Source organism: Neopelma chrysocephalum, unplaced genomic scaffold (genome assembly GCF_003984885.1).
Source record: "Neopelma chrysocephalum unplaced genomic scaffold, ASM398488v2 Primary Assembly neopelma1_124, whole genome shotgun sequence".
Classification (NCBI taxonomy): Eukaryota; Metazoa; Chordata; class Aves; order Passeriformes; family Pipridae; genus Neopelma; species Neopelma chrysocephalum.
This window is the reverse complement of record NW_020897786.1, coordinates 3474239-3499316: the sequence shown is the minus strand read 5'-3', so window position 1 is coordinate 3499316 and position 25078 is coordinate 3474239. Positions and strand designations below refer to the sequence as shown.

At 42.0% G+C, this 25078-nt stretch overlaps 1 protein-coding gene across 2 annotated transcripts in view; it reads right to left on the bottom strand.

Moving 5' to 3' along the window:
• Positions 1-1943: 1943 nt before the first annotated feature.
• CIB2 (calcium and integrin binding family member 2) overlaps positions 1944-25078 on the bottom strand; it is a 34644-nt gene continuing 11509 nt past the window's right edge. Inside the window, exons 3-6 of one of the 2 annotated variants that reach the window (XM_027698093.1) lie at positions 17960-18071; positions 8729-8876; positions 8435-8597; positions 1944-3069 (exon numbers count right to left, since the gene is read on the bottom strand). In XM_027698093.1, the coding sequence (XP_027553894.1) occupies positions 3048-3069; positions 8435-8597; positions 8729-8876; positions 17960-18071 (445 nt within the window). In that variant the 3' untranslated portion in view covers positions 1944-3047. Of the gene's footprint in view, positions 3070-8434; positions 8631-8728; positions 8877-17959; positions 18072-25078 lie in introns of both variants that reach the window. The other variant, XM_027698092.1, reaches the window with a different exon arrangement.

The window sequence follows — 25078 nt, the reverse complement described above, 5'->3', positions numbered from 1 at the left end:
AGTTACAAATCCTGGCCTGCAGTATTTCCTTAAAATAATGATCAGCTAAAACAACTCGGTTGTTACTTACTTTTTGACACTGTTTTATTCACTTCCACAAGCTCCTTTTGGTCCCCAAGATGCTCTGAGTGTATATAAACAAGAGATAACACACACACACACACACACAGCTAATAGAGGCTTTAGGTAATGGGTTTCCTTATTCTTTGCCCATTTTTGAACACAAAAAATATTAAAATGTCCATTCATATTTAAGACCTTTTTTTGCACTACAAAATGTATGTCCTCTTGCTTATAGGCCAAATCCAAAAGTGTTTTAAATCTAAATGTCTTTCACTGCTTCATTTCCTTCCTAAATGGCCTGATAGTCCTTTTTAGGTAAGCAAGGCTGGTTGAAGAAAGCCTTGTTAGTGAATCTGTTGGATCCTGCCAATAATGCTATTGCAAAAAACCAGCTGGTTTGTTCCCTCCTAACAGGATTAGATTTGTATTTAAATTCCTCATGCTGCTCTCCTGCTCACTGGACACTTGCTGTGAGAAAAGTTTCAGTCCTAAGACCTCCTTAAGGCAATTAAGAAAGTGCAAGCACAAAGCTGCTTCAGAAATCTCTCCCTTACCTTTGCCACCAGGTGCTGTAACAACTCACCCCCCAGCAGGCAGCGCTGCTTCTCTCTGCCAGGATTTAGTGTTTGTGTCTCTCTCAAACTCCAGGAACACACGATGTTGCTCCAGTTTTTGTCCCAGGAGATGAACAAAAGTCAAAAAACCAAAGGGAGTTGGGACAGCTGTGCACATGTGTCTGCAGCACCTGCCAGAATTCTGCTTCAACTGTGGGCAGGGATAGTCCTGAGTTCTTTTCCTCTTTGTTTCTCAGCTCAGCTGGATGACTCCAAGGTCACACATCTGGCTGCAAACTCAAGTGTCTCTTCAAGTCTTTTGAGACATTTAGGTCAGGGAGGACACAGGGAAACACTGAGCACATTCCAAGGCAACTGAGGTCTTCCTTTAAGAGGGGAGGATGACCTAACCATGGAATGACACACAGCTCTCAGGAAAAAAGGAATTTAACTAACAGAAATTTTAAGACACAGAAGAAGAACACTGATGTCAAAAGGAACTGACCTGTGTCATCAGCACCAGATCCTTTTGGTCTGAATAATCTGATCCAGAATCTTGCAACCTGGTAGTTTACAATTACATCCTAATCATGACAGAAAAACACACCTCACAAGGCTTTCAAGATTCAATGTGTGTCTTGAAAGAAATTAAAAAAAAATAGGCTGATATTTCAATAAATAGGAAGTAATTTTAACGTAATTCCTCTTCATACCAATGTCATGCAAACAGTTTGAATCAAGCAAAACATCTAATTTAATCTGCTCAAAATGAAAAACACTGAGGCTTGAATATCTTCTTACTTAATCAGAACTGAATATCACAACTTATTTATGTTAATTTTAACTTGGGTAAGGGAATTCAGGTTTTGATTCCTTTATCTAAACAGAAATTGGTAGGAGGAAGCATTAAAGTGCTAAAAACATCACTTGAAACATATTTTAAAAATAAATGTTATTACTAACATACAAGTTTCATTTTCACTGTGCCACCTTAGGCAAGTCTGTCCTGTATACCTTGAATATCCCGAATTTCCACTGACACTTTTAATGTGCAACCATGCTACTAGATAAATACTTCTTCTTTATGCACAGTGTGTAAACATGAACAGCAAATACCCTGCCAGCTCATCATACAGAAGAGTTTCTGAGGTAGATAAGCATCACCATCCCTACAGAAATGATAAAAAAGGTTAATTTATCTAGCAACTTTTCCAATAAGAACACCACATTTCATCCTTTGCAAGATTTAACTTCACAGTAATTGCAATAACGACCAGCAAACAAATCAGTGTGTGCTCAGCCTCAAAAATCCTCAAAGCACAAGAGAATGACTCAAAGGTTTTAATGGTGATGACTTTGATACAGAAGCCATGTAGGTGACAGAGCCCTTCTATTGACTGTTAGAACAGTAATTAATACACACATGATTGTCTCCAGGCCCCAGTACCTAAACAATACTGGAAGTGGGAAAAAAAGAAAGATCTAGCTGATTTCCAGCTGGAGGGGGAAGAGAAATATAGAGCTGCATTCATGCACTTTATGGGAAAGATTGCATAGCTGGTTTAGAAAGAAAATGTCTTTTCATGTCCTTAGGAGGAGTTCTGTGCTTCTTCAACTTCTTCAGGAGTTACAGGGGATCAGATTCGTCCATATTCAACATCACCAGCCCACAGAGTGAGTGAAATGCAGGAGCCCCATTGGAGTGAGGACACAGTTGGAGCACTGCCCTCGGGAAGGAAGGAATCTCGTGCGCGGTTCTCATGTACAAAAGGCAAGAGTTTCAAGTTTCATAAGGACACCACGGTCCATAAAATACTGGTTGAAGGTAAGCACCAAACCCAGCAGCTGCCATTTCAGAGGCTGAAAGGCAAACCTGGGCTGGGGTTGTCTTCAACACTGGGAGCTTGATCTTGGCTGCAGTTCTTTCCCCTCAGAGAATTTCCGTGCAAGACCCTCAGCTGTCCAACACAGTGATAGAGGCATCTCATTAGTTAAGGCCCGTGCTTTCTTCCAAATCCTCTTGGAAAACACACCAAAGCTAACCTTTCTCTCTCTTTTTTTTTTTTTTGCACTTTTAAGAGCAGTATTAAATATTCATAAATATAAAAACTATGTGGAAATACCTTTAATAATATTCTGATTCTGACTGTTTAAAAAAAGGGAGGGGGAAAAAAACCAAAAACCACAACCCAACAACCAACCATCTTTGCCAGAGTGCTTGGCCAGCAGTGAAGATAAAAATGTGACTGTTCCAAGTATCCTGTAGAACACATGATGCTTCTGTCTCCTTGTGGGCCAGAATTACTTCAGTACTTCCTGCTGAGTTCTGAGAAGCCCTCATTAGAGGACAAAAGCCCCTGGAGTGCCTGAGATTCAGAAAGGCTGCACTGGCAAAGTCATTTCTGATAACACTGGCTCTCAGAAACATCTTCAGATTCTGATGTGGAAAGTACTGCAAAAGAAAGAGAAAGATTAAGAGATTTAAACACGTTTGTCACTATGCACAGTATTTCTCCTGAAGTACAAAAAGGAAGATGCTGTGTAATGAAAGGGATTCTCTTCTTTCACACTCTGAGAAGATTTAAACATGATGGGAGAAAATTCCATCTTCTGAAAATGTCAGCTCAGGGGGCTGAGCTTAGCCCTGCATTAAATCAAGTGCAAATTGACCTATTTATTGGATATAGAGCAGAGCTAAATGTTTCCCAATGGTACTTTTGCTTTGGAACAGCCTTTGGGTTCCTAAACAAGACAAATCAGGCAGGTGAAGTTGTTGTTTCTCTTGCTGGGACAAAGAGATGCTGGTTGTTATCCCCTCTCTGTTTGCACTGTGACCCAGGCAAGCAGCACATCTTTCCACTGCTATCAGCTCTCAGAAGAGCTCCTGAGCATCTCAACAGGCCAGTGAGAGACAATTTTAGGAGGACATGCCTAAAATCTCTGCTCAGTGCCATGGCAGGATAAACTGGATGTTTCTTTCTCGACTGATTGAAATCAGAAGGGATTATTATGCATTTTTTGTATGTAAATTCTGTAATTCTGTTGCCCACGCTCAAAGCAGACCTTAAAGGTTTGGAGTATTTGAGAGGCTGAAAAGCTCTGGATGCACAGTTTTGGGATTTTGTTTTACCAAATTGTTTTAATTACAGCAATTAGATTTGGATCAGAAATTCACTCAAGGGAGCTTGTGGTATGTATTTGGAGGAGATAAAATTTTACATTCCCCATGGTCCCTCAGAACTTTTTCTCTAGGGATTGATTCAACCTGGGTGACAGTGAAAGATGTGCTGGACACAGCCTGGCACACCAGCCTAAGGACTGGGACAGAAAGCAGAGAGTGATGCATAGAGCTTACCAGAACTAAGGGTTTTTTTTAAAAAAAAAGGAATTATAAACATCTTGTTCACAACTCAAGAAATGTCTAGAGCCCCATATTAATCCAAACTCTTAAAAATTTAACTCCCTCTTAGGCAATATCTAGGAACTACAAAACCCGTAGTGTTGTATGTGAAAACATTTTGGGCATGACTCCTTAAAAAAAAAATCCATCCAAATCCACCTAACTGGAAATCTACTTATTGGAAAATTCTATTTTTATCAGAGTGTTATTTTGGCCTTTGAAGATGCAGCTTTTTCCTAAGAAGCAGCTGAAATGCTCTTTGAAAAATACTGATAAAAATTATTCCCTTCCCCTGTTTCTTTGCTGAGCATCTCTTGCCAATTTGTCACAAGCTCCAATTTGAGTCCTTAAGAACCAATTAATCTGCATGTTGGGATGGTCTTATGAGATGCACATTCCCTATAAGAGAACTTCAGGTAGGATTGGAGTCACAACATCTGTTGTCTGGGTAAAGGCCCCAAAGGTTTCGGAAATGCTGCATTTCCAGTGCCATCATCTTGTTTAATCTGTTGTTTCTCTGTCTGGCAGCTCCCAGGTATTCCTAATGCCATATTCCTCTCAAACTCCATTTCCTGTTGTTACAGCATGTTTCATCCTCAGGCATTCAGAGAGGCTGAAACTTCCAGGATGATTTATAAAACAATTTCCTGTGGAAAACGTAACCAGTCTTGTAGAACAGAACACTGCTCAGGCTGCTCACACTTCCATTAAACTACAAGCAGCTTCTTAATGGTAACGATTTTGAGTGAAATAAAACTCCTGAGATCAAATTTTCTGAACTAGCAAGTGTCCTTATCATTTACAGCTCAGTCAGGCTGCTGGGAGGAGCCAAACACAGAGATCTCCCCCTTGGGCAGCACTACCAGGGTTTGCTTCCAGTCTGAAAGGGGTTCCTCAACCACAGCAGCACAAATCAGAAAACAGGCTTTACTGCATCTTCATTTGCCTGACAGCAGCACAAAGTATGTCTGGGGGAGATTAAACCCTCACAGGGTCATAAATAAAGGTTTGAGAAAGGAGGGATAAGGAAAATCAATCAATGTACAAGGGATGAACTTTAGCTCGCACCAAGTCAAAGCCTGGATCGTGGTGCCAAAATTAACACCTGCTGTGTAGGATAACAGGGCAGCTTGAAAAACACCAACACCCTGAGCTGTGTAAAAAAAGTGCTTCAAAACTGAGTGCACATGGTTATGAGAACCTGGCCTTCAAAGGTTTTCCACAGAGCAAAGAAGATATTCCTCCTCAGTAACTTCAGATCTCATGTTAATGATGATGAGAATTTACAGTTCCTATTATAAAAGCCCTCAGTGTTTATCAGAAGCCAGGTAAGCACTGGTCCCATAGAGCAGCAGAGAGAACAAAATGATCTGTGGCTCAGAACAAATCAGCTGCTCAAGCAGAGGCAGAGCTGGGGACAAAACTTAACTGCCTTGAATCCTACATTTCCTCCTTTTACGATGTGAAGAAGTGGCTTTAGGTGGGGCAAAAAGGCAAAGAATGGAATAAGAAATCCTTTACCACAAATAAAAATCATCTGAGGCTTTGGTAAGTTATTCAGCATTTCCAAAAGGATCCCATACCAGGTGCCAGTCTGGTATTCTGGGATCAGATATTCCTAAATATCGATTGCCCATCGCTTCACAGCAAAACCTCTGAAACCTGAAGTTCCCAGCACTCCAATTGCTCCCTGGCAATCATTCTCAGTGTGGCTGCTGCTTTGCTTCCTAGGTGTTCAATTTTCACAGCTGAGCAGCTGGAAGCATAAATCCATTGACTCCTGGGCTTCCTTGAATTTAAATTCTGGAATGTGTTCAGCTGGGCACAAGAAGTGGAGATGTGCAAAACCAAATGAAACGATGGCTGTTTCTGGACATTGATGGGTTGGTATTTGTTCCATGGACCTGCTTAAGGTTTCAGAAGAGACTATTTTAGGTTTCATATCTTTTTGCAATATTAAGGAGCTGTTCAGGGTAAGTTCACCCCAGCAAACAGGGCTGGTGATCTCTGTTAAGCCACTTCCTGAGCTTTGCAGGCTCTGTATTAGATCAGCCAGTGAAGCTGCACAGCCCTGCCTGTGGCTGCACACAGCCCATGGCTACCCCTGAGAAGGACATTGCAGCTGGAGACTGAGAAAAAGGAAAATGAGAGGCCAGGAATAGAGCTGGAAGTTAATTCAGACAGGGATAAGAAAGCAGTGTCTCATTAAATGAACAGGTAACATGTCCAACTGTTATGGCACCACTGAACCCAAAGAACAGGAACTGCTTTCTGTGCTGAGGGATCAGCCACAGGAATTGCCCTCTTGTCCCATGTCACCCAGTCTGTCACAAACTGGCAGGCCCTGGCTACTGCCAGAGAGGGCCCATCAGACCTGGGTGTCCCTGTTGTGGCATTAAACTTCAATGATTCCCATCCCAAAATCACTGTGTCGCTTAGAATGCAACATTTAGACAGTATTTTAAAAATGAGAGTAAGTTCCTCAGATCAGGAGGTTCAGTACTAACAAATATGTCAGTCAGTGATGCAGTGCACACAGGAAAAATATGACTAAGAATATCCTGAAAAAAAACTTATATAGGCAAAGTGAACAGTAAACCACAATAAGGCAGAGGTATCAAGTATTCCATTGGTTCAGATAAAAGTGGTCTTGTCACCTTGTCACCTTCTTCTCCTGCTGCTGTTAATTCTGGATGAAACAGAAACCAGATCAGAGAACCTACACATTCTTTTCTCAGCTCTGAGACTTTTTTCTATTATATTTTCATTTTGCAATATAGCTCCAAAGGTTAAAAATTAAAAATCATATTGATGTACCCTGAAAAGCATCAGCATCTTGAGAGGATTCTAATATTTTCTTTACATATATTTCCAGCTAAGAAATTGTTTTCTTTATACTGCTATCCATATAGAAGCTGCTATCCATATGGAAACTGCCTGGTCAGTGTTTTGGCCAGGAACTGGAAGGAAACCCTTCTTTATGTCATCAGGAGCTCTTCAGCCTGAGGAATTCACAGATGAATCCTGTGACTCAGTGATCTCCTGAACCTGAAAGAAGAGGGAAGTTAAGATTTCTCTTGAAGCCAAGGATGAAAAATATCTGCCTTAAATGTGCACATCACCATCCTGAACATGCAGGAGACATCTTGATAACATGGAGTTCACCATGTCATGAAGGTGGATCCAAGGCCCTGTGTTTAAACTGAGCAACTGGATGCTCAGTCTTCCAACCCTTGGTAGCCTGGCCCTTTGGTTTTGTTGGTGCTCTACTTTCTCTTACCTAATCTATAACAAGGCCTGTATTCTCACTCCATCCCTCTTCTTACTCATCATCTTGCCCTGTTGAGTACCCTGTTGAATACTCAGTTCTTTCCACAAATTTCCTCATTTTCTCAGAACATCACAAACTTGGGAAAGAAGAATAATGATGACAGTCATCCCAGTGGCTGCACCAGCAAACACTCCTCTCTGCCACTTCCTCAGGAAATGACTGGACTGCACACCATCCTCAGCTTGGAATTCTCAGTCAGCAGTTTGCCAGCCTCTACAACACAGCAGTAAAGTCACTCATGGCACAGGAAACTCCTGCAACTGCAGCTTCTGCTGAATCTTCAGGTCTGCCTCCAGCTCCTCACAGTGGATCTCTGCTCTCTGCCAGGTTTGAGGTGCAGCACAGCCTTTTGACTGATTCAAGGAAACTCCACCTGACCCCAGCAGCCTCTGTGTGGGCAGCACAATAAAGAAAATGTTTTCTCTTAGCTGGAAATATCTGTAAACAAAACACTAGAACACCTCCTGAGCCTCACCTCATAATGATGAAATGTGTCTTGTTCTAAAAGGGTTTCTGTTGCCACACCTGATTAGCCAAGGAATGCCTGGTATGTATAAAAGGCATTCACATTAACTTTGTAGTGTCTCCTCTCAAGAAGCTGATGTTTCTCAGGATTCACAGGAATCAAGTGCTCGTGCTTTAGTGATCACTTTGCTTTAATGTCTTCCCTCAGAAATTTCATTTATGGAAGAAAGAAACTGTTCTGTGTTCTGCAGGACACTTAAAAGTTCTTTAAAAATTAGCATTAAAGATGCTCTCACCTGCTCAGCACAAAAGATCAATGTGTTTCCATGTATATTTGTAACATGTAGACAATATTTACACACAACTCTATACAGACAACAGGGATTCTTGCTATAGGCTTAAGAAAAATATGAATTTGAGCTTATAATAGATCAAAATATTTTCCTGAAGAACCCACACAAAAGTCATTGAGCTCTCAGTCTTCACATGAGCAGAGAGCTGGAATATGCTCTAGAAAAATAAACTGAGTCAGGTCATCCTCAGACAGTTCTCCAGTAAAACCCTTATGTCTGACATTTCCTGTATTACACTACACAGTGATATCCTAAAAAAACCCAGTACCTGAGAAAGTCTGGTGCTTTGGAAATCATGTTTTCAAAATCTGCAAAGCCCAGCTTCCCATCCCCATCCATGTCAGCCTCTTCTATCACCTTCTCACACACCAGGGTGATCTCCTCTGCTGTCAGCTCCTCCCGGGTCAGCTTATTGAGGGTTTGCTCCAGGTCTGCTTTACAAATGAAGTTATCTGTGTTAAAATCTGAACCAGAAAAGAACCAGAGGTCACCAGCAACTCTCACACTCGTTTCCTTCTGCCACGAAAAGCACCCTCAAGCATCCCCCCCCTCCCCACAGTACCATAGATCTTAAAGGCATAGATTGCTTTGAGCTCTCTGGGAGCCATTTCACTGAGCACGGAGAACATGTCCACAAAGTCATTGAAGCTCAGGCTGCCCTCTCCATCTTCAGAGAAAGATGACACAATCCTTTCTTTGAAGGGATTCTCCTGTGAAAAAACATACATATATATATATATATATTAGTATTTGAAAGATCAAGAAAACTCCAAAAGACTCCCTGATGATGAATACAGAATATTCCACGGTCGGTTCTTTGAAGACAACTTTTTTCCTCCCCCAAAAAATGCATCCAAAAACTTACATTTGGATGCTTTTGCAGACCATGATGCTGCATTGTACTTCTTGCCCAGGTTTTTTCTCTCTAAACTGGTGCCCCCCTCATTCCTCCAGTGCAGAACACGTGCTTTATAAATGTTACAGTAAAGGTACAAAGAGCCTGAAGATGATTTTGAGGTAACAGGCTCCTGCCAGGGTGTCAGACTGAAGGAGCTGGCACAGAAAAACAGGGGCTGGCAGGAGGGGATGGAAACAGAGACCAAGGGAGAAAGCCAAGGAAGCAAACAGGGTCTTCCTGACTGAAGGTTGGAAGAACAAATAGTATTTATGAAACCACTTCAAAAAGTCAGTGTGTGCATTCCACCCCTGGCTGATGCAGAACCATCAACCCCTAAGGATGCAGAGTCACATCCCAGGAGAATCTTGTAAAAAAGCCTTTCATTTGCACTGACACCCATCAATGTCCAACCTGTGGTTGGACTGACTAAACTCCAGAGATTTAAATGAAATTTAATCTCCACAGGAGATGATCCTGAGATCCTTTCCTACACCCAAGAATGAGACAATATTCTAAAACCACAAACACACAAGCAAGCATAAGAAAAGCTGCTTTAATTCTCCCAAGTCCAAAATAGATGTTTTTATGGTATCAAAGCAACATCTTTGTCTCAGCTATATAAAACCCCCAAATCAATTTGCAGCTGTATCTATAAAACTGGGAAAATCAATTCAATTCAGGTGAATCTGAATAGAACACAAACATGACTTGGGCTGTGAGCAGTGTCTCATCAAAGCTGTTCTACAGATCTACAGAAGCCAAGACACCAATTAACATACTGATCTTCTATAAATGCAAACAGCTTCAGTGGTGGCATATCATGCTTCATATTTTTAATATGCATGCAGCATTTTGTTTAAAAGAAGCAGTATTGTGAAAGCTCAGAAGCTCAGTCCATTTAATTTCTCTTTTTTCTCTAAGTTCAGTTACTTAACAGGTATTCACAAACCATCCAATTATTTTCAATGAAATCTCATAAAACAGCTATATTTGAGAGGCAAATGATCGGGAAAATCATATTTTTCAGTTTACTTGGATTCTCTCTTGATAATTCACACGCAGAACAGATGCATGTATAAACACATTTTCAGCACAACTGTGGAGACTAAAAAGATAGAAGCAGCATGCAAAAATCAGAGTTGCTGAAGAGATCAGTATTTTATATATCATCTTAAAGGAACATAAAGTACCTTACAAGAATTGGGCCACTTACTACTAATATGCATCTGCCTCTGCAATGAAATTCAGCCAGGGGTAAATGGTGTGCAGCAGCTCACAACAAGAGCTGCAGACAAAGATGTCCAGCTGAAATCACAGGGGGAACTTGGGAGCAGAATAAAATTTGTCACCCACACTGAGATTACATCTGAGATACATTTTGTTATAACCTCAAATAATGGAAAAGTTTTAAGGATTCTTGTTAAAAGACGAGCATGATATAGGAAAGCTTAATTTCTGTAAGAGAAGTGACTCAAAGAACATCCAGTTCCTGGAAAACAGCTTCCCTTCCTTCTGCAGGGGATTGATGGGTCCATGTGCAGATTCACACCATGGGATGAACCTTTGCAGTGTCTGGTTCTGGGATGCCTGGACAGAGGAGTCCTCAGGTGTGGATATACAAATACCCCCGACGTATATTTGCCAAATCACGTCACCTGGCAATTTTAAGAACAGATTTCAGTGGCCATCCCAGCTGGAACTTTAAGATACTTTTTCTCAGCAGCTTTAGTAGCCATTCACGCCCTCACAGAGCACACCTGATTCCAGCAGGTCTCTATTTAATGATGGGATACATCAACCAGCTCAATGAGATGTCTTTGGTCTGGCAGTTTGCATCTAGGACTGCTTTCATGGTGGAAATCAGTTGGAGTTTGCTAAAAGGCAAATATTCACCTACTGGCAAACCATGTAAATGTGTGTCATCCCCTCAGGATGAGTGAGGTCTGAGGAACACACATTGGAAGCATAATTCCCTGAGACAGGGTTTGAATCCTGCGTTCAGTTCTGGGCCCCTCACTACCGGAGAGACATCAAGGGGCTGGAACATTTCCAGGGGAGGGAACAGAGCTGGGGAAGGGGCTGGAGCAGCTGAGGGAGCTGGGGGAGCTCAGCCTGGAGAAAAGGAGGCTCAGGGGGGACCTTCTGGCTCTGCAACTCCCTGACAGGAGGGGGGAGCTGAGGGGGTCGGGCTCTGCTCCCAGGGAACAAAGGACAGGAGGACACGGCCTCAAATTGCACCAGGGGAGGTTTCAATTATGTATCAGGAAAAATTTCATCCAAAGGGTTGTCAAGGCCTGGAAGAGCTGTCCAGGGAAGCCATTGAGTCACCATTCCTGGAGATATTTAAAAGCCCTGTGGATGTGGCACTTGGGGACAGGGTTTAGTGATGGCCTTGGCAGTGCTGGGGGAACAGTTGGACTTGATGAGCTTAAAGGTCTTTTTCAAACCAAACACTTTTGTGATTAAAATTCACTCCTAAATGCCAAATTCTCTCCAGTCTTTCTGGCTGTGGCAGTGGCCAGGAACAAGGCTGTTTTAATGGATAGGTGAAGTATGGACCACAGAGTCCCAGGCTCAAGGGACAGCCCACTGAAGTAGTCAATACTAAATACAAATTCTCCTGCAGGGTTCCACGGCTGAAGTAATTCCACAACAGGTACCCTGCCTACGGATTTCTGAGGGTGGGAGATTAATGAGCTCACTGTGCTCTGAGCTCAGGGCATCAGGCTGAGCTCCCTGTTCAGGTGAAGGCAAAACCAGGCCAAAAAAAAAGAAATTAAATAGAGCAGAAAAGAGGGATCCCTGAAAACAAAAAGCCAGCAGCCTCAAAAAGCAGCAGGGTCACATCCCTAAAGAGTCTCGGAATGAAAAACAACACCCCAGAACTTGCCAGATGGCTGAGAGAACCTCCCTGTAACAGGATATGTCACGTGCAGGATGTGCAGGGACTGCAGGTGGGCAACTGGGGCTTCTGCTGAGCTTAAAGGATCTCTCTTGAGTGCCTGGAAATGTGCCTGTTTGTGGAATACACATGGACCTGTCTGTGGAATACACACAGAGACACACAGTGCCAAACAATTGGTTCTATTGTCTCAAACTACCAGTTTATTAGCAAGCCAAAGTGAGATTCATTTGGGTTGAAATACATGAAAAGGCCCCCTTTCTTCCTAAAGGCACCCAAAAATGGTGCATCTGTTAAATGTTAATATTTGAGAAGGCCAAACATCAGAACGGGTGTCGAAACATGTTAATAATTATTTTTTTTAATTATTATTTCTAAAATGTTACGTAGCTCTCTTTGGAACAAAACTCATCAGAACCAAGTGTTGTGGTAACAGCTGTAAACTGACATCTTAGAGGCAGCATTGGGTAACAAACAGGGAGCCCAGAGATGCAAATCTCCCTATCAGCAGTGAATATCAAACCTGGGACTTAATGCATTAGAAATGCCAGGCAGGGTCTCACTCACTCAATAAACATATTACAGTTGCATAAGATGAGTTATCTCTTTGGCATCTCAGAGATCTTGAAAATACAGCTGAATTAAGAAAGAATTAAATGGGCCCAAGCATACTTCTTAAGTAACTCTTTGCCAAATGGATCTCTAAAAAACCTAAATGAAAAATAAAATCTTTCCTCATATTGATTTCTTTCCTTTAACTTTCTCATATTATGTGTCTTCAGGCAGTATATCTGTGGCTTACACAATGGAAAGTATTAGCTTACCTTCACAGATACTTTTCACATCCTTTCTGTAATTTCATTACCTCCACTCTAAAGAGCACAGATTAGGGTTCCATCATATTTAAAGGAAAAGCCATGGGGGAAGGGAGCAAAGGGGAAAACGATCCTGTTCCTTCCTAGGTTGCTTTCCCTTAAGCACTAATTGTTAAACAATAAAAGAAAAAAGAATCCTTTTAAGACTAGAAACTTGCCTTGTTAAAAAGCTTTTTCTGTACCCTCACAACAAAAATGAGAGTGGAGACAGAAACAATAAAGAATTGTCACAGCTGAAAAAGAAAACCCTCTGCTGCTGCTGCTGTAGTGGCTTGAGATAATCCTCCTAATCCATTTTTGTAACAATCACTTCTTCTACTCAATAACTGTGTTTCTATACATTTCTTAATCTCATGTGGCATCTATTCCAACACACAGACCCAGAACACAATGACACACAGCCATTGGTCTTCTAAGAAACTATTAATAGGGTTTATTCCTGAGCTTGCAGCGAAACCCTCTGTCCTCTGGTTCCCATCCCAGGCTCTAGGAGAGCACTGTGGTGGCCCTTTGCTCTGTTTTGGAGCTTGAGGAATTCATTCCAAGCACTCTGTCCTATTCCCACAAATGGACTGCATTTTGGAAATAAGATGTTGCAAGTAAAGTTCTAAGACAGGTCAAGATAATTAAACTGGAGATGCTGGGGAGTCATCACAAAGTGCTTCTTAATTTTTATATTCACAGAAAGACAATGATGATTTTCTCTTTTGTGTTTGAATCAAAGTCCCCACTAACTTTAGAGAATATATTTAAATGCACAAACCAGTCTGCTTTGCAGACTACTGAAAGTCAGAATCCCTTTGGATGCTTTAATAAGGACTTGGTCAGAACTGATCAAAAGCAAACCTTTCTCAAATTTCAGGAGTTATTCCTAAAAAAAAAGAAAAAAAAAAGTAGAGACATTATCAGACAAACATTAGTGTAAAAATGGCAAAATTGTTCATTACCAAAGCTCCACAGGAAAGACTGGTACTTTGGAAAGGAAGCATCATTAGCAACAGCAAATTATCCCTGGAGCAGATAAAAGCAAGTTTCTTGGGTTTTTTTCCCTTCATTTTCTTCTTCCTCAAAATCAATAATGTGGTTTTTATGTGTATATGATTATATTAATGTCATCAAACTTCTCTGCAGTGCCTGCTTAAGAAATCCCTGCAGAAACCAAGGCTAAAATACAGCTAAATTGATGTGTTTATGTCTTAAAAAAAGACCACATCACTCTGTCAGAAAGCAGAAACATAAGACAGTTCAGCAATGACTCTTCACTGAAGCTACAGCAGCCAAATAACCAAAGACTGTGGTTGGAGACAGAATTGCTTCAATATTACAGAACTTAATGGGAACATAAGGCACTGTGACAAAAACTGATTCCCTGAGCCAGAAAGTGCAGACAAAGCTGGGGAGCATCAGGAAGGTGCAGGTCTGGGCTCACCAGAGGGAACATGGTCCTGGAACACATCCAGTGGAGACACACAGTTAAAATGGGGCCTCAGGGAAGCAAGAAGAGTGGTCTGAAAGGAGTAAAGCATCCCATCATGGCTAGAAACAACTCATGGGATGCAGACAAAAATTCTGGGGTGAGCTGGAGGCAAAGATTGGCCAGAGCAGGGGTGAGGGCTTGGGAAGAACATCAGCCCCTGCTCCCCCAGGTGTCATTGCCCATGCATGGAAAGCTTTGAACCTGAAGACTCCCTGAAATTGCCTCTAAAATCCCATCCCATTCAAACTGTAGACTCACTGAAATTGCCCCTAAAATCCCATGCAAATTGTATAAAGTATTTTTATTTCATTTTGAAGCAGCCCATGTGCATTCGTGTTTAAACTTACCAAACCCAGGGTGCTAACAGTGGTTCTGAAATGTGGGATGGATTCCCTGTTCCCTGTGTGTCCTTCTTCTCTCCTGGCTCACCCCTGTGCCTGCTGCCCACTCAGTTTGAGCAGTGGGTGGATTTATGAACTACCTCAGTCCCCACTGCAGGCAATGACAAGGGCTGGGAGGATCGATGAAGTTACTGTGTGAGCCAAAAACCAGAGAGCAACAGACTGGAAAGTGAGCAAACAGGAATGGTTCCCCTCAGGAAGCCCCTGGATGATGAGAAGAACTGCTCTGCACTGCCCTACCCACAGCTGGGGACATTGGGGACATGGGCATGGCCACCACCACCCCCAAATCAGAGTGCTCTGTCACCAGGTTACAGCCCTGGGCAAACGACAGGGACAATGTGAGATCAGTCAGAGTTGGGGAAAAATATCCCTTGTGCTTTCTCCCTGGTCTCCCACTGAGCAGCCACACCATGGCTACGACTGGGCAATATTAATTTCTGCAATTTCACAGGTGCCCAGATGCCCCAAAGTGAATTTATTAGACAGCAGGCTGTGTAACCAAGGTTGTCAGAATGAGAGAGCAGAGGCTGCACTGACACTGATGGAGTAAAGCAGCTCTGTTAACTTCAGTGTAATGGTAGAACTAATCCACTTAAAGTATCTGTCCCTTCTTTATTTATTTATTTCTTGTCCTGACTTTCAACTTTTAAGAATCGTGAGTTAGTGAATAATTCATGACCAATTAAAGTGAGTGACCACCAGCATTTCTTTTTCTTTGAAACACAAAAATCCTGGCTCGAAACATTAATGCAGGAGGTAAAGATCTTTCTTTACAGTAGCAGAATCTAATTTAGAAAAGTGCATTATTGATTCTATCCATTTGTCAGAACCTGCAATGGTATTGAGCTCAACGTTGCCAGTAACCAGAAATGTAATGTGTATATGAAAAAAGCCAGGTGCAGTGAAATTAGCACTAATTTTATTAGAATTCAATAGACATTTAGTTCATTTATTTCTATTTTAAGATTTAAATGTTGGCTTTGTCTTCACCTTGATGAAAATTTCCCAAAGAAAGCAAACACCGTAACGACTTGTCTTGGGCAGTCTGGGCAAGTTGCAAAGGTTAAAGATGATTTTTCTTGGTGTATGAGCTGGAGTTACTACCCAGGGTGCTTCAAAAATGAACTCCTGGGGAAAGACTGTCCTCTCACCCCCATCTGCAGAGGTAACCACAAAATGCTTCATGACCAAGATGGGTCCCAGTTTGTAACTGAGACCCTGGGTGGCATTTTAATAGCTTTTAGTGTCAATGCTTTGAAAGAGTTATGGAACAAGGCCCAGTCTCCTCTTATTGATATTTTACTGGAAACAAGCTCACGAGCTCTTAAAAGCACTTCTCTCTGAGTTGCTACAATTCCTGAAATAAGGAGTGGTTTGACAGCAATACTTCTAAGGTTCTTCCACAGCCTTATGAGACCTGGGAGAGAACTTGTATAAAATTTAACACTGGATTTGTCCTGCTGTTTTCATAAAGTCAAGTTCCACGACCCTGGAGACACCTCCTAAAGCAGGGCCAGACAACCTCCCAGCCTGGATGTGGTGCAAGAGGATGGATTATTATGATCCACCTCACACAGGGAAGTCTCTCAGGAAGTCTGTTATTACCATCTAAGTTTGCTAAGGCAGCAAGATGTGCTCCTGGATCTCAGTCTAAACAGGTTCCAGGGCAAAATTCCTGGTTTAGATCTCAGCCTGTCTTGTAAACACAGGAGTCTTCCAGCTCTAAAGTTTTCACGGAATGAGCTGCTCCTTAAGTGTTCAATCCCGTATCACTGAAGCCCAAAAGATTGTGTGTGACCATAATTTCTCACTTGCTTTTCTAATTTTAGCCTTGATTTGCCACAAAGCGGCTCTGAGCCATCTGGCAGCTGAACCCTGAGCAGGCACAGACCTGTGCCAGAGGGTTTCACACTGCACTGCCAAGGTCCCAGAGATGAGAACAGAAACCTTCAGGAACACTGATGCCACTAGAAAGGGGATAAAACACACCTTAGGAATTTGCTGGAGAAGCCCAGGCTTGCTGTGAAAAAGAATTCTAAATTATTTCTCCATTCCTTCAGAAACACAAACTTTTCAGCTGCCCATAGGCACCTGAAAAATAACTGAAGGATAAAAATTTTTCCTAGGTCTTCCATTGAATTAAATGCTTGTGTCTTTAATGTTTCCATTTATATGAAATGCCGGTCTAACACTTTTTAACAAACGTGCCTGAGAGTGAAATGTGCTTCTTGTTCGATAAATGGTGTTGTCCCAGAATCAAATATGCAGCAAGAGTGGCACTAAAGGAACAATGAGTTCTGTGAACTTCAACTTGAAATCTAATTCAAGTGTTTTTCTCTTCATGTTGACTTAACCTCCTCCCCAGCTGAATTTCTAAAGCGCTGCTTCTGCTTGTAAAGTATCAGATATTTGGAAAAAAAAGTACAGCATTAATGAAGAATTTCTAAATCATCAAAATCAAGTGGAAGGCCACCAATTACAAGGTTTTTAGGGCATTGTTCTTAAAAAGCTTAGAAATGTTTCATGCAATTATCAGATTGAACAAATAGTTGTTTCCACATTACAGTAATTTAAAGACATCAACTAATTAGCATACATTAAAAAACAGAGCATGAGACCAAACACAACATAATTCAATGAACTGTTGAAAAAATAAATGCTAAAAATCCATACTTGTCCTGTTAAAACCATATTAAATGGTTGAACTGATACAAGAATAAAAACAAACAGTGCCCCAATTTTTTTTTTCACTGATTGCTTTGTGCCAACTGCTTCTCTCATGGACTGTCTCTCCACCAACTACCATGTAATGTCTCCATGAAAAAGGAAAACTCCCAATTGTGCTCAGGCAGCTGAAAAAAAGGGGAAAACCTTTCCTTTTTCTTGGTAATGTTCTGCACACCTCTTGCAAATCTCCAATCAGCACACTGAGATAAGAACTTCTGAGCTCTTCACACAGAAATCCCACTGGCTTCTCTGGCACCAATACACACAAAGGGGGGAAATTACAAAATTTGATTTTATTTCCTATTCATTTCCCATTAACATCTATCCCAACTAGCTCTGCCAGCAAGACATCCACCTGAACATTTTCCAGTTTCTGGGGCTGGTTTTGCCCTAGACTAGTGACAGGAAGGGGAAGAGCCCAGCACGCCACGTTGCTTCAGGATATCAAACTCGCTTGGCAGACGAGCTACATAAGTGCAGACACAGTTTGTAAGCAGTCAGAAGGGATACCTTTAGCTCAGGCATGTTTATTATGAGCTGCATAGGTAGTTTGACATCTGGGTCCTTGGTGTAGTCCATGGGCACAACGTTTGGTGCCATTTCATGGTACCGGCCGTGCAACCTGGAAACAAGCAGAAACAAAGAGCCAATAACCAATTTGAAAGAACCAACTCCATCCATGCAAGTCATCAGACACAAATCTGTCTTGCAGCTCTAATCATTTACTCTCAGTGCACAAGTCTGAGCCCGCCAAATTCCCCATCTTTTTGCAAATGGAGAGCTTTGATGCAGCATCCAGCACAACTGCTCCCAACACCCTCGTGGCCACAGAATCTGTATTTAGGGAACATTCAGGCACTGCAAAGGTGTGGGCCTGAACCCAGGCACTAACACTGGGAGTGTATCCCAGGATCACAGCTCAGTATAGACTGAGCTGCACTAAGCAAGAAGCTGTTGTTTAACAGCTCAAAGAATTTCAAAGCCAAACAACATCCAACTCTGATGCTACAGACAAAAGATTCCTTGGGAGAGCTCACTTGTGAATTAAAACAGCCCTTTTCCTCTCTGTGCCTCACTAACACCACAGATTTACTTGTACAGCTCCAGCACTGGCTGACAACAGCACACAGAGCATTTCCACTTCACTGTGTCTCACATAGTTTTGTGTCACTCTTGGCACAGCTTATTCATAAACCAGGATATTTTAAAGGCAATAAACAAATGTTTTTACAGAGAGATGCAAGTCCAACATTCACAAACCTAGTTTTGCTCTCTGGAGCTCGCTTGCTGTGCTAATAGAATCCAGTTTAGTTTTGTAAGAATGCTGGGAAAGGAACAGTCAAAGGTCATGAAATAACAGTTTCTAAATATTTAGAAGCTGACTACCAGTAAATTATAAAACTGTCTCAGTCTTATGCACAAACTGGGCAAAGACTGCACAAATATTTCTACTATTTGAAGCATTACTTCAAATTACTAATTGAACTAAGTTAACAAGTGTTAATCCCACCCTTTATTTGCTGTGTCCAAATATTCCAGTGAATGAGTGCAAAAGCACAGCCCGAAAGGCAAGAGAAAACAGCCCTATGTAAAGAAAACCTCAAATTAAGCAGGATGTGAATTATAAAACTATCTTAACACATTTATTGTCACTGGGATGCTTGCTCAAACTAGGAATAGAAACACTTCAAGCACAATGGGTATCCTATTCAAACTCACCAATGGATCTCAAATTTTGTGCTCTCATACAAACTACAGACAGAAATTGCCTGGTACATAAAACATTACCTGTGTAAAAGCAATTCATGTGTTGGATTTAATTCTGCTGATTTTCTAATTTTAGTGATTATAGTAATATTTAATTCTAGTGGACAAGTATCTAGAATCCAAGATTCTGTCAAATAACAGAGCAAAAAGGTTGGAGAGGGAACACATGTATCCCAGTGCTCAAAGATCAGTCAATCTATTCAGCATGAACCTGTCAGTCCTCTGTCCAGTGCCAGTAAAAAGGAGAGGAATGATGATCAGGAAGTTGCTGTTCACAGAAAACATCAGGTACTTTAAAATGTAGTCCTTATCATACATGGAAGTTCAGTCTGACACCTAATTCATAAACTGCTCAGGGCAGAAAATGGTCACTTTGTCACATCTTATGTACTAATACAGACTATCCTGGCCTCTCATTAGGCCACATGTACTTCCTGTATATATTAAAAAGCTGTATTTTGTGACTTATTTTCCTTTTAGCAAAAATTCCTGCCTGCTCACTCGGTGTACTAACAATTACAAGCAGAGATGATCATGTTTTAAAGAGCAGAACATAAACCAGTAACAAAGTGATGCCTCCCCAACCCCTCCATCTTTCAGCTTTAGCTGCAGTCAGACCCTCAGTCATCCCCACATCAACTGAGCCATTTCAGATCCAGGAGGGTAATTCATTTCAAAAACTAGAAGAAAATAATCTCTCTTCTCATGATTATGATGTGCCACAAAGAACACACCAAATGAAGCACAGGAACACGTTTTCTCTGCATCTGAGGGAATGGATCCCTTCCCACTGCACAGCAATATTTTGTGCCCCACAGGAAATTAGATATGCACTGATCTGAGCACATTTCAGCTGCTCACCACAGCTCACCCTGACATTTCATAAATACTGGGTAATTCAAGATGCAACAGCCATTTCCCTCTCCAGCAGCTGATTTCTCCCTTGTAAACAGCAGCTACAAGGACACCTCTAAACACAGCAGAAAAACCAGCTTCAAAGCACTTAGAAGAAAGCAAACCTTTCCAATCAAATATCCATCGAAGGATTCTCTTATTTTTGAAAAGCTAGAATGCTGAAATGGTGTTCAAGAAAATAAAGCACTCATCACTGGCACGACTCAACCACTGTGGGCAACACTTCAAAACACAGGAGCTGACAATCCCTGCTTATTGTAACTGCCAAGATTTGCTTCTCTGCTTCCTCCAGCATTAGACTTGCCTGTCTTTGCTCTGTGTCCTCCAACAGGACTGTGAATCCCAACACCAAGCTGGGCATCTTCAAGGAGTTCTCTTTTGGAAGAGAGGGAAGGGACTGGAATAAAGTGGTCTGTGTTTCCTACTTTACTAAGCTCGTTACATCAATCTGAAAGGCAAGGTATGGAATTTCTACAGTTGTCAATAATAACTCTTAAACCTCATGTTTGTAAAAAAAAAAAAGTGGTTCCCTTTCTACTTGCAATAAACATAAGACAAATCTAAAAATGGGGCGTTACTGAAATACAAGCATATCACAAAAATAAACACCTATTAACAGTAATAAAAGAAACAGCCATAACAATGTGGATTTAAAGTTACTTTAGTACTGGGAATAACACAGTGCTACAATACAGACTCGATACTAAGATGACAAATAAGAAGTATTTATTACAGGCACATAGAAAAGCACTTCATTGTCACCACTGTGGCTCACGGTGATCTGGAACTCAGAATTATTTTGACAGAAAAAGCTTCTTATGATGCTCATCCAAATTAATAAGAAATTTTGAAACAATACCTACAGAGCAAGCAACTTCATTCTAACCTAAAAAACCAGCTCTGTAAGGCACTTGAAGGGTTGTGATGCTGTGTCCCAGGTGCCATTTGCTGTGAAGCAACAATCTTATTTCCCTGACAGAGACTTAGATGGAGAGAGATCAAAGAGAGGGGACAGGCCCAGCTCTGCCCAGCTGCTCACTGCCATTCCTTTGCCCAGGACAAAGGTTTGTCTCTCCATAACAGGCAATATCAGTGCAAAGCAAACCTGGCATTTCTTGCTGACAGAATTCACCATCTTGTCCACAGAAATTACAACCACCTATTTAGACTGCAGTTCATCCATCCCTTCAGGAGCTTAAAGAGGGATGTGGGTTTTCAGTTCTAGACTAGACTCTGCTAGAATGAGCTGGCAGGCAGCTGCTGGACAGAGAAATGTGCCAGTAATCAGCAGCAGAATTGAGGGCAGCTCTGACATCCTGTTTCCCCCCCAGCTAACTCTTCCATTAATTCCCCACATCAAAGATCTGTAGGTATAAGAGCTTTTCACCTGAGTGCATTTCACACTAAAGCATCCAATGGAGTCTGTAGGAAGTGGCTGTGATCTGACTCCTGCAAACTAAATTACAGCAATAAAATAGTCTTCCCCACGCTTTTGTCTGCAAAGATCCTGCAACTCTTATTTGTAACAGCCTTATCACAGCTGACACCACAGTGAAAAGGGCCAGAAGATTTCTCCAGCTTCAGTTCCCAACCCAACACACAGTGTGTTGCACTTGCTCCATTGTCCTTTATAATAAAACATAAAAGCAAACAAAAAACCCCCTGACCAACTGAACAACAAAAACCAGTAACACCTTCTCCCACTGGAAGGTCTTGATGCTGGAAGGTTCTTCAGGGACACAATGAACTCTTTTATGTCAAACCAGATTTCCAGTGTATCAAATGCTGGATTTTGTAGAAAACAGGTTGAAAAAATAACAGAAAAAATAACTCAGCCCCTTAATAGGATCCCAAGAAAGCCACCTATCACTGGAAACACAGTCCCTTCTGCAGGAGTTCCACCAACACTCCTGTTTCCTTGAATAACTTCTGTTACACCAGGTGAGTACTTAGTTTTTGGCAAAGAAACAGTGCATTTCTGATCAACTGTTCTGTAACAGAGTGTAAAGCTCAGTAGATATCAGGGTTATTTACACCCATAATCCTCCTGCCTTTGTGCAGTACATCAGTACAGCTTGTGGGGTTGTGCACCACGACAAATCCTGTGAGTCACACCCAGTGATGGTTTCCCAAATGCTGCTCTGATTCCTGACTGTTCTGACACATCCCTCAATACCATTAATTACTGACTGCAAACAAAAAAGAAACAAACCTCTGGGAAAGGCTCTGATATTTCTCCTGTTCCTGTAGAAGCAGAAGGCTCCCAGGTGACCTGAGCACGTCAGAGCAGTTGTGACCTAGGGAGGAAGGGCTTTCTGTGCTGTTATTCAGCGTGCTCCTCACAAGAAGCACATCTGAAAATAACCCAAAGCTGCTTTAGCTGCCTGTCCTACACTCAGAAACGTTTGGGTCTGTCAGGGAAGCAATGTCAGGTTTTGCAGTGCTGTCTGAACACACATTTGGAAAGGCTGCCATTACCAGACACTGACCATCATTTATGCCCAAGAGCTGCAACCATCAGCCTTTGCAGTAGTGACCATTACAGGTCCTGCAGTTATATTTGCTCTAGAAGATTCTTCTGGATGCATGCAGAAGCATTTCCCATTCCTGGATGTGCTCTCTTTGTCACCAGGATGCCTCATTTACTCTGCATGGAAGAAGGAGAGGAAAAATAGGCAGTGTCTTCCCTGCCACAAAGGAGGGTGGGAGGCAAAATAGTCATAAATTTAATGGTAAATTTAATTTACTGATGATGCTCTGTCCCCACAGGTACTGGTACGTGTTTAAGCTTCATGTACAACACTCAAGGATTAAGGCTGTGATTCTGTATCACTTTAATCCAGCCTAAACCCAGACTGCTGATCTGCCCTTGCAGAAATTTGAAGCCCCCCACCCACTCAGGTCCCTTGCATAAGCACTAACACTTCACAATCTGCAGTGAGGTTCAGGGAACTGAGGTGTTTGAAAATACAAAAGTTTTCACACTCAGCTCCTTGAGGTAACTGAAGCAGTTGCAACAGCAGAGCAAGAAAATGGGGGTGTTAATTTTTCTATTAAATTAATCAATAAAGTAAGGGCAGAACAAGACCTACCCCTGCAGACAGCAGCAGATCGAAAATAACTCAGCTGCCCATCAACCAGTGAAAACAAAATAAGCTGTGTTCAGGACAAAAAATGCACAACACAGCATTGCCCCCACAGCCTGCTTCTGGTTGATGTCACCTTTCCTTCTGCCACTTGGGGTATTTTACATGGCAAAGGAGCTGGGGCAGAGCGTGTCCCCACTTCTCCAGGGTGTAGCACCCTGGAGTCAGCAGGGCTGACACTTTGTGGGTATTTGCTGGACACGGTTTGATGCCTCCAAACTCACAGCAGAGCCTCCAGCTATACCTGAGGAGACCTGAAAAAAGATTTCTCAGCTTACATCCTGCAGTGTAACGGCAATTTTAATTTGCATTCAGCTTTGAGGGTGTCATAGTTTCAAACTGCCACAGAGGGGAAGTCAGTCTCTGATTTACAGTGCACCCAAGGTCACCGGTGGGTGTGTTACAGCTCAGAGCAGCTCTTCCTTGGCTTGGTATCCACACATCTCCACCATTAAATGTAGGGACAACACATTACAGCTCGCTGGGCTGCCTTTGTAATAGGAACTCTGCACTGAAGGAGAGCTGAAAACCAAAGATAAAAGCTTGTAATGGCTCACTGATTAGAAATAAATAGAGGTTTTAAAGTGGCCTTTAGAAACGAACAAACATCTCCTCCAGTTCTGGTCCTGCCTTCATAGCAACAATCCCTTGATTTATGCTCTATTTTATTCAGCAACATACATCCTATTTATTCCTAAATAACAGGAATGCATTCAAAGACTTTACCATTACAATCAAGACCATCTCGAAGAGTAAACTCTAGATTGCTCTGCATGCCCACAGAAAAGAAACAGCCAAATGGTCCAAGTGTAGCAATGACAGAGGGCAGGGAGTGCTGTGGACAGTCCCTCCAGGAGCTCACAGGAGCTGTGCCATGAGCTGAGCAGAGACTGCCTGGACAGGATGGGAGGACCTGTGCCAGCAGCAGGGCCACAGAAGTGCTCAGCTGCTGATCAGCTGCACTTTTGGTTATTCACCACAACCAAAGCTCCTGTCCAGATGCCAGAGCTGAACAGAACAGCTGGAGCAGGATTTCCTGTAATACACAGGGAAGAATTCACCACTCCAGAGACCAGCAGGAGCACTGATAAAATCCCAGAGCCCTGGAAACATTGAGGTCTGAACTATCAGCCCTTCTATGAGAAATAAAAATATGGGGGTTTATATAGACATATCACAAAGTTGTAAGATATCCAAGTTCCAAAAACTGGACTTGAGTATCAGGGTCTTTTTCGGCCGGATAAGGGAAATGCAAGAGTTCTTAAAAATCTTTTGGGGTCATTTTGCACACAGGGGTTCTTTTCTCTCTTTGGGCTAAGGAGAAAGGAAGATCCATCATCTTTGATGGGGGATGCCTTGCAGCCAATTGGAAGAAAGGGAAAGCCCCTTTTCAGAGAAAATAACCCTTTTTAGGCAAAAATGAATATATTAAACTTATCTGAAAAAGGGTGGGATTTTGTGAAACTATAAAATGTATAAGATGTAAGCCCAAAGGGTCTTTTTCCCCCGGAAACTCGGTGAGAGAAAGACCCGGTGCGCTGAATAAATTCTTCCTGGTTCCCTTGTTCCCTGAGTTTATGCCGTCTTTCTAAATTTAAAAGAGGGATTTTTCCCACATGCTCAGCTGCTGTTCAGCTGCACTTTTGGTTATTCACCACAACCAAAGCTCTAGGCTCCTGTGCAGATGCCAGAGCTGAACAGAACAGCTGGAGCAGGATTTCCTGTGATACACAGGGAAGAATTCACCACTCCAGAGACCAGCAGGAGCACTGATAAAATCCCAGAGCCCTGGAAACATTGA